Source organism: Sinohyriopsis cumingii, chromosome 11, assembly GCF_028554795.1.
Source record: "Sinohyriopsis cumingii isolate HCF-2022 chromosome 11, ASM2855479v2, whole genome shotgun sequence".
In the NCBI taxonomy this organism is placed as follows: domain Eukaryota; kingdom Metazoa; phylum Mollusca; class Bivalvia; order Unionida; family Unionidae; genus Sinohyriopsis; species Sinohyriopsis cumingii.
In genome coordinates, this window is record NC_142971.1 from 34,932,685 (window position 1) to 34,943,081 (window position 10,397).

At 37.9% G+C, this 10,397-nt stretch overlaps 1 protein-coding gene across 1 annotated transcript; it reads right to left on the minus strand.

Moving 5' to 3' along the window:
* Positions 1 to 3,786: 3,786 nt before the first annotated feature.
* On the minus strand, positions 3,787 to 9,830 carry LOC149787907 (uncharacterized). Its single transcript, XM_089974153.1, has 2 exons — positions 4,251 to 9,830; positions 3,787 to 3,847 (listed from the first exon to the last, which is right to left on the minus strand). Exon 1 carries the CDS (start codon positions 9,704 to 9,706, stop codon positions 4,574 to 4,576), a length of 5,133 nt encoding a protein of 1,710 aa, XP_089830279.1. The 5' UTR covers positions 9,707 to 9,830; the 3' UTR covers positions 3,787 to 3,847; positions 4,251 to 4,573.
* Positions 9,831 to 10,397: the final 567 nt, after the last annotated feature.

Consider the following 10,397-nt stretch of genomic DNA (forward strand, 5'->3'; position numbering starts at 1 on the left):
GATAACGTCAGTAATGGTTGCAATTAAAGTGCAGATTCCGGAAAGTTTGCAACGAGTTTACTCAATAATGAATGGGGACGAAGGTTATATTGCACGCCCAAAAGGAACCCAGCCTGTACTACCGTATGGAGATTTCAGTATTGCAGGAGTAACAGCTATAATCAAAGAGCCCACACCAATCGTACACAAAATCGAAAAACAAACTGGAGAGCTACACATTTCAGATATACCACTAGAGATACCATTGGAAGCTACATTTGAGAAGTTTGAGATGAAACTGAAAATTAAAGTAATATCGTCAAGACTAGAAACCATCCCTATGACGACAATTTACAATGGAACGAGCATCTTGGAAGTAGAAAGAAGCAAACTACCAGAGGTAAAACGAGCCTTTTTTACACGGATTTTTGGCAAAGACATTGTATAAGGGGTGTATCTACCATCTGAAGTGCAATAAATGCGAAAAGACAGGACACACACCTCATAAATGTCCGAATAACCCAGGCAGCACAAGAAGCGGAAATAACAGTCAGACAAACAGTAACGAAGATAAATCAACAACAACGTCAGAACAGGACCCAAGTGGAATACAGACATCAAATAAAGAAAACCAACAACAATCTGGAAAACTACAACAACTAGAACAAGGACAAGGAAAATTAACTACCATGTAGACGCAAAAGGAACAAACATGGTGTACACAGAAACAACCACAAGAAAGCCAAAATCAACATGGTGGACAAATGAAGAAACAAAAACACCAAGAACAAGAACATCAGAGAAATAAAACACAAAAGAAAACAATTGCTGATCAGAAAACACAGGCCCCAGTAACAGTAACAAAAACAACGACAAATGGATCAATAAAAACAATCCCAACAGAGCCAGAGAAAGAGGATAGACATAGAAATTAATGCAAAACAGAAACAACAACAGCAACCAAACCAACAAGATGAGCAACAATGGAAATTAGGTATAAATCTAAGACAAATAGTACAACAACAACAACAAAGTCAACAGGAAAGCAAGCAGCAATGTCATCAGTACCAACAGCAGCAAGAAAAAAAAAATTGTGCAAGCCAAAACACTAGTAATCTCGAAACCACAAGGAAATCAGTTACCCAAGCATCCAATGTCAATACCAGCTGCATAAACTCCAGAACAAAGAAAGGACAGAGATAGGGAAAGAAGAAAAGAATTGAGAAGACAAAAAAGGGAGCAAGAAGAGGCAGAAGAATATTTCTTAGCATTGGATGAATTTCTAGATTAGAAAAAATATATATATATAAAATAATAAAATTAAAATTAAAATTAAAATAAAATATTTTAACAATTCAAAACTAAAAATAAAAAAGACATGAAAAAACACTTACAAGTATAATAAACTATCTCATTATATAAACCAATAAATACAGCAAACCACTACCATTGTATAAACAATACAATATAGCAAAAACTTACAAGTAGGGCAGGAGGGCATCTCCAACTGGTCTGTAAAGATCAACCGGGGAAATCACCCTCAAATTTTTTTTAAAGCACCTTCTTAACAGTCAGTGATGTGTTTTTTTTTTATATATCTGCACGATGTTTGGATGACAGGAGAGGAAGCTTTTAATAAGCATATTATTCATCTTATCCTTCCGTGTCATCTGTGTGGAAAAATTGTAAACTAAAATAAACCCATATAGTCTTGCACTGTACTAATACAGCATCATCTAGAGACAATATAAAAGGAAAGATAACTAATATAAAAGGAGGATGCAAGATTGCAACATCCTCTTTACAAAATGAAATATTCGAGGAAGACATATATGATGAAATAAAAGAATTTATCACAATCATTATAAAATCTAAGAAAAGAGATACGTTTTAATCCAATAACCACTGAAGGCACATATTTCCAAATAAAAATGGCTGCTACTTAAAAACTTATTTAAATATAGTAATAGATGGATGATGGGGACGGGTGGGAGATGGACGGGTAAATCGTTCGCCGGGGACAGATACCTCAAAAGGACCTGCTCTACTCTTTCACGACCTCCCAATGTCACTCACCTCTTTATTTTGCGTAAGTTATAATCTTTTGAATAAATAATCCAAATGAAACCAATCTCAGTTTCAACATTGGTATCTTTGCATAAAATCCAATGCCTATATTTTTGGTTACATAAACATCAATATTTAATTCTAAATTTAAATTCAATTCTCCATTACTGTTATAATGGAAAAAGCAGACCATATTAGCTTCGTTAAGATGGTTAACTAATAGCATTACTATCTCGTAGAATTTTTAAACAAGCATAACAACATATCAACGCAATAAGAAGGGACAGGGTATTGAACAAACGGAGTAAGAAGCACGTGATGGTGTGATACCGATGCTACATGACTAACGCGAGGTAGTAAGGGTCACACCTAATTTCCCCAAAAGGGTGGTCAATAAACAAGAACATTACAAGCACAAAAACACGGGGGAATAGGATCACTACTAACAACTATTGGATAGTAAACAATACACAGAACATGCACGCATACAATTTATTTTAACTTTTCTATAAAAATAACAAGTTTTTTCTTCCACTTTTTCCACAAAAAAGAAAACAATTAGATAGTAATCTGGTAGTAAGCTAATACTCCCACTGCGAGAGTCCAATTCCTACCAGATTACTATAATTTTTTTCTTCATTAGATAGCCCAGCTAAAATAACACAACTCGAATAAAGATTTGATCTTTCAACGCCGTCCAAACACGGAGGTGGACATTTTTATAATTTATAGTACATGTATTACGGCTCTATGGTTTTAAAATATGCAACAGAAAAAGAGAGAAACAATAAGCTTTCTAAAAATCAACAAAAATGTATTTCCCATTATGCAAAGTGAAAAATGCAGAAAAAAAATTACAGTATTGCAAATTAAATCCGTAATAATCAGATAATTACAGAGACAAGTCCTAATGATTACAATTATTAATAAAACTTGAGTGAAATCCAATCCAAATTAAATCTAACTCTGGTGACATTTATAATGCTGATATGCCTAAAGCCCTTTGGTTTTTTTCACAATAATACAATACAAGAATATATCCTTATTTGAGATTTCACACTAAATTGAAGCCTGTATCCAATAATTTTTTTTATAGATGAGCACTTTGTATTTCCAGTGAATATATAATTTGAATAAATAAATTGCAGCCCAAGTCAGTTACTGAAGAGAACAATAATACAATTGATTCTGCTATCTTAAAGCACGAATGAATAATTTCCACAAGAAGAAAAAAAACAAGATTATATAGTCCTCTACCTGACCTCAGGTCACAATTACATTTTCTGAAAATAGCATACCTTAATGGAAAGATGCCTTCTGGAAGGCTGAAAATGTTATAAGATAAAATCTTAGAATTAGAAGTCATTTTTACAAATATAAATTAAAAGATAGTACAGAACGTGTAGACACGGCATTTCATGGAGAATTTTCAAAGTTCTGGATTAAAATTTGAGATAAACATGTTATTTATGAAACCAATATCAACTATATCAATGGTTCAGGCCAAGTAAAAATTGAAGTAGATTTTGGACAAAGTAAGTCCAAAATATAATTGTCCATATCATATAATGAAAATAATAAAATAACAAAATTACAAACAATCGATGCAAATTAAATATACGTAACAGCAGTGACAAGGGATATTGTTGAATATGTCCATTATACTGCCTTTCCCCTGGAGGAATTACAGTTAGCATAACCCCGAGTTCTCCAGCATCCAAGACACAAGACAACACAATGTGTTTAAATACTGTTTTTATTCGTAGGCGAGAACTCTCTTGAAATTAGGTGAGGTAAAAAGCTGTAATAAATGGAAACACAACCATTACAAAACATGAAATTACTACATCAACATATATTGAAAGTAAAAGCTTTCTTATGTCTTTCCATCCTTTTAAATTTACTAATCGAAATAATGTCCAGTATGTGCTTCCATACTTTGAAATTCAATAAGGTACATTTCCGTTAATATTTCTACCGTAGCTTAACAAAGATTGTTACTAAGAGGGTTTAAATGATGACACAAAAGGAATGTTTATGAGATGAATCTCACACAAATAAAGAGTATCGTATGCACTCGCAAACCACGTGGCATTGCATATAGTTATCTATCCCTATGTCGTAACTTATTGTCATTTTCAATTAACATCAATATCCGAAATTAAATATACGAGGCATTAACAATAATTCATAAATTTACTCACACTGTGGTGGGCTTCAGATTCAACGAAAAGAGCTGTGAAGGCACGTTCACATTCCTGCCTGGACGTATTACAAACGAAAAATAGGAAACTGATATTTATGAAGAGTTAAAAAAGGGAGACAAATCTAAAGAACTACTGTGGCTGTTCCAACGGTAACAGCACACTCCCCGCCTGATATCTACCAGATATCACTATAAAGAAATATACAAATGTGCACTGTAAGTGTAAAGTTCCTCTTTAGTCTCAACATCATTGTTAGAGGAAACAAAATCTATGTGATGGCTTAAGGTCATTTCAAATCGCATATAACAGGAAGGCGTAAATCATTTCACGGTAGACTCCTCCGTTAACAATAGAATCATCTCGGTAATTGGTCTTGTGTAGGTTGTCGGCTTGCCTTCTCTTATAACACGAACCTCAGCTTTATGAGCTCTGTCATCTCCACCTGGAATCGTATTCACAATCACGCCTATAGGCCATTCATTCCTACAAACGGTCTTGTCCTTTAAGAGTACAATGTCTCCTTGTTTAATGTTAATCCGATCGATCTGCCACTTCCGTCTTTTTTGCAATGTTTGGAGATATTCACGCCTCCAACGGTTCCAGAATATATCAGCCAGAGTTTGTACACGTTTCCATTGCGCCTTGTATAAATCCTTCATTTCGAACGGTCCAAAGGGTTCTGTAATGGTGTCTATTTTCTGAGTAAGAAGCACTGAAGGACTTAGTAACACTGGAGACTCTGGGTCGGATGAAACAGGCACGATAGGACGGGCGTTAACAATAGCACAAACTTCAGCCATAAAGGTGATTAGTACTTCATTTGTAAGGTTTTTGGATTCCACTTCAGTCATCATAGAGTCTAGAATTCGACGGGTGATTCCGATCGTGCGCTCCACTCTATTGCTGACATATACGTAGAATCTTCTCGTTTGGTTGTGTATGTATCCTAGAACGACCTTGCTATCGGTGTAAAACCGGACTGGATCCATTATAATGTCTAAGTGATCCAATATAGTCTCAGAAATTTCCACAGCCAGTACTGCTGCACAGAGCTCAAGACGAGGAATAGTGTGTCCATGCATAGGAGCGACTTTAGCTTTGCCTAGAACGAAACCAATTTGTTGACTACCATTGGCGGCTGTAGTCTTGAGGTAAGCTACTGCGGCGATAGCTTTTTCAGAGGCATCTGAAAATATGTGTAACTCGTTTTTTACAGCAGTACCGGGAGACATAGATAAATATGTGCGTGGAATTCTCACATGTTCAAGGAGTTGTAACGAATCTCTCCAATCCTTCCATTCTGATTGATGTTCAACAGGTAGAGCTTCATCCCAATCCGTAGTTCCTGACACAAAATTTCTGAGAAAAATCTTCCCTTGAATAGTAACAGGGGCAACAAAGCCTATAGGATCAAACAGGCTGTTAACAGTCGACAGAATTCCTCGTCGTGTATAAGGTTTCTCTTCAGATGACACTTGAAATGTGAATGAATCTGATTTAAGATCCCAGGTCAGGCCTAGACTGCGCTGTAAGGGTAGTGTTTCTTCACTTAAGTCGAGATCCTTCAGGTCCTTAGCCAGATCATTGGAAGGAAAGGCATTCATCACCTCATCACTGTTTGAAGCAATCTTGTGCAAACGTAGGTTGCCTTCAACGTTAAGAGCTCGCTGTGTTCTTTTCATTAGGTCAATAGCTTGTGTACCTGTAGGGAGTGATGTAAGTCCATCATCCACATAGAAATTCCGTTGAACAAACTCTTTAACGTCAACTCCAAAGACCTTTTCACTGTTTTGCGCCGTTCTCCTCAGTCCATAAGTCGCAACTGCAGGAGATGGACTATTACCAAAGACGTGTACACACATTCTATACTCAACCAGATCTTCGTCCAGATTATTGTTACGATACCAAAAGAATCTTAGAAAATTTCTATGATCCTCTCTGACTAAGAAACAATGAAACATCTGTTGAATATCAGCTGTGATAGCAATTGATTCCTTCCGAAAACGAAGAAGAATACCCAAAAGGTTGTTAGTCATATCCGGCCCTGACAGTAAAACATTGTTCAATGAAACACCGTCGTATTTGGCAGAGGAGTCAAATACGCCTCTTATCTGATCCGGTTTCTTCGGATGATAGACACCGAAGATAGGTAAGTACCAGCACTCCTCGTTGTCTTTTAAAGGTGGGGCTAACTCCGCATGTCCACTATCAAAGATTCTTTGCATGAAGGTCACAAAATGTTGTTTTTTGACCGGATCTTTACGAAGACTAATGTCTAATGTCTTAGCCCGTTTAATGGCTTGCGGTCTATTGTTCGGTAGTCTTTGTCTTGGTGTACGGAAAGGAAGGGGTGCAACCCAGTTTCCCTGTGGGTCTTTGTAGAACCCGTCGTCCATTATCCTAAGAAATTCTTTGTCCTCTATTGACATCCCAACTTTATCATCATTTCTTGTTCTCTCGAAAACAGAGGCACCAAGGTCACTTTCTGCATCCGCGAATGATGAAAAATACGATTTTATATTGTCGTCTGTGCATACACTCCTGGTGTGGTTTTCCTTTACCTTGAAACCATTAGGGCATGGTCTGAAGATAGACGTACGTCCTTTTCCTAACAGGTAAGTTTTATTGACATTAACGAAATCGGGTTTATGTACTTTACCAAGACAAGCTTCTCCTATTATTACCCATCCGAAGCTAAGTCTCTGGGCATATGGAGAGTTCCGTGGACCGATGCGCTGTTCATGAACGTGATGTGCTTCAGTCAAGTCTCTACCAATCAGTAGTAGTATAGACGAGTCACCATCTAATGGTTGGATGTGTCTCGCAATATCATTGAGATGAGGGTGGTGTTCCGCTACTTCTGGAGTGGGAATTTCTTCTCTAATGTCTGGTATCTGGTTACATTCAATTAACGTCGGAAGTTCCAACCTTGCACTTCCATCTAGTGCCTCTACAATGTATCCACTTGCTCTTCTACCATAAGTCACTACACAACCGGTGCACGAAGAAAGCGTGTATTCCACCTGTTCATCTTGTATGTCAAAAAGATTAAAAAAGTCTGACTTGGCTAATGACCTGTTGCTTTGATCATCTAGGATAGCATACATCTTTGTGGCTTTTGATGGATGGCCATCTGGATATACTCTCACAAGGACAGTTTTAGCACAAGATTTACCAATAAACCTTTCGCCACAAATTTGTGTACACTTAGATGTTACTCGTAAGGGTGAGGAATCTGAAATATCCTTCTTCTCCCCGCCATGACCTATTGCGGGTGGTTGAGATATAAGCTTCTCTGCTACAGCAGCGGTGACATGCAAAGCTGTGGGATGACGATCACTGCCACAATCCGTGCACTGTATTACTTCTTTGCATGCACGTATCATATGCCTTGTTGATTCACAACATCTAAAACATATGCCGTACTCTTTTAGAAGTTTCTTACGTTCTTCTAAAGGTTTGACTTTGAAACCTCTGCACTTGTTCAGAGAGTGGTTTGTTTTGTGTAATGGACATCGTTTGTCTGGTTCAACATCATTCACATCTGAATGTCGCGATACCTGTGTTTTCTTTGTCGAGATAATAGGTCTATTACTGGTGTTCCTAAGAGGGGTAGTCTCCTTCTTAGTAGGTGTGTTGGTGTTGGCCTCATATGTGAATCCGGGGTCATTCTTCACTTTGCTAATCTCACGGATAAATTCAGCAAAGAAGGAAAACGGTGGGAAAGAAACGTCATGGTGTTTCTTATAATTCACTGCTTGTGTAGTCCACTTTTCTTGTATACCATAAGGAAGTTTGTTCACTATGGGAAGTACACCAGAAGACGAGTCATAATAGCTCAAAAGTGACTGGTATTTTTTATCTTCCTTGGCAGACTCTATTTCAGAAAGAATATCTGATAGCTCATAGAGTTTCTTATTGTCCTTATTAGTCAGCTTCGGAAAGTTAGCTAATTTAGTTTTTAAGGCCGCCTCAACCATTTCTGGACAACCATACCTCTCATCCAGACGCTCCCAGATTCTTTGTAGTCCTCTAGAAGGGTTGTTCACGTTTGATGCTCTAATGCTAAGTGCATGTTTTGAGGATTCAGCACCTAACCATTTTACTAATAAGTCTATTTCTTCATTAGTGGTAACCTGTAATTCTCTCATAACACTGAGAAAACAAGCTTTCCAAACGGCATAAAATTCTGGTCGATCATTGTAGTTTGAAAGACGTGAAAGGAGCAAATCTTTCTTCAGAAGAAAACGAGTCAGTTCCATACTGATAGAGTGACTACTACATTCCTGTGGTTGAAATGCTGCTGGAGCATAATCGACTTGTCCAATATTGGGGTGGTAGGTAGGTGCATCAGCATTCAACATAGTGGGTCGAAATGTAGGTAAATAAGCGTTCTTATGCATCCCTGATTCGTGTAGTTGGTCCAAGTCTAAGCTTACACTAGATACACATCCTTGATCATAACGGTTGACACGGCGACAGGTCTGAATCACAGGCTGCGGTGTCGGTACGAAATTCGGGTACACAAGTGGTGCAGGTATGAAACCGACACTGTGGTGTACGCCTTGTTTAACATCACACTTGATGTTCGTATTGTCCTTATCGAAGTCAGGCGCGACATTATTATTTTCTGGCAGTTCTGTTTGTTGATTAACATAGTGTTTAACACGTTCCATGGGGTCCAGAGAACGAGATATATCAAATTCACTTAGATTGGAGTCACCACGGTCCTCACCAACCGACTGTAAAGCTTCTACTTCAGCTTCAGCTGCTGCAGCTTCCTTCTGATGTGCTAGAAGCTCCAGGTCAGCCTCCAGTTCTGCTTTCTTACGTACAGCTATCGCTTTAGACAACTTTTCTTGTTCGTCAAGAAGTGCTTGTTGTTTACGTATCCCTGCTTCTTTCTCGGCGAATTCCACTCGTGCACGTGCGGCGTCAGCTTTTGCACGTTTTCTAGCAAGCACGGAACTGATGTTGGATACAGTCGAACCATTAGATTTAGATTTTGCTGTGTGTATAGAGGAGTTAGAATGAGGTGGCCCAGATTCCAACGCATGTTGTTTGAAGGTGTGAAGTCGTCTTAAGGTATTTTCGACTGTTAATTTATATGCTTGCACTGACGTAACATGTGTTTCCAACTCTTTAAGGCTCTCCTGTATGCTTGTTTTTGACAGAAAATCGAGGTATTCTGCGGACAGAGTACAATATTTGTCATAGCACTTGACTAGATCATTTTCTATTTTGCGTAAAGAATTTATATCACTGGGACGATCAGCGAATATTGACAAAACATCTTCAACGTTTTTCCAAGCTTTCTCTAGTTTGACATTATACTCTCCTCGGGCCGTCTCGTACATTTCCATGCCTTTGACAGTTAATGTTCTGATTCGCCGTTCAGTAGGCTGCGATGAAACTGCTTCAAGGTCCACAGATTTTGAATCAATTGGATCCATTTGCACAGATGACAGAACTTCACTAAATGGAAAAAATGGAATCTGTTAGATGTCAGAAGGCTATGTGACAAGAAGTTGATGAAACAAATGACAATTGTTTCCAAACGGGTTGAGTTCTGTAGAATATGTTGTAAACATGTTATGTAGCTTTGATTGAATCACTGTTTCTTTCACATTAAACAGACTAATAGACTAGCAAATTTGAATTAGTTCTTCTCATAATTCAAATTCTTGGTGACCATAGGTAAACGGTTGTACTGATCAGATCCTAGTTCTGTAGTGTAAGTGAATTTTAATCCTTGAATTAAAAGGAAGGTGTGCTCATTTAGCTTTCTCAACACATAAGAATATACTGTATAGGCGGCGACCAAATGTCAGTGTCACGTGACTGTTGACGATTGTCCTGTGCCTGTAGTAATTCTCCACATGTGTGTAAATAGGAGGCGTAGCTATCCAGCGGTCTTGATGAACCAGGCAGCTGTATCTCTATCCCTACGAAGAATTTTCCATGAAGTTGCTGATCACAGTCTTTTTACTATACTGCCTTTCCCCTGGAGGAATTACAGTTAGCATAACCCCGAGTTCTCCAGCATCCAAGACACAAGACAACACAATGTGTTTAAATACTGTTTTTATTCGTAGGCGAGAACTCTCTTGAAATTAGGTGAGGTAAAAAGCTGTAATAAATGGA

Excerpts from the sequence above, each read along its gene's own strand:
- LOC149787907 (XM_089974153.1), bottom strand. The coding sequence starts at position 9,706 with ATGGATCCAATTGATTCAAAATCTGTGGACCTTGAAGCAGTTTCATCG.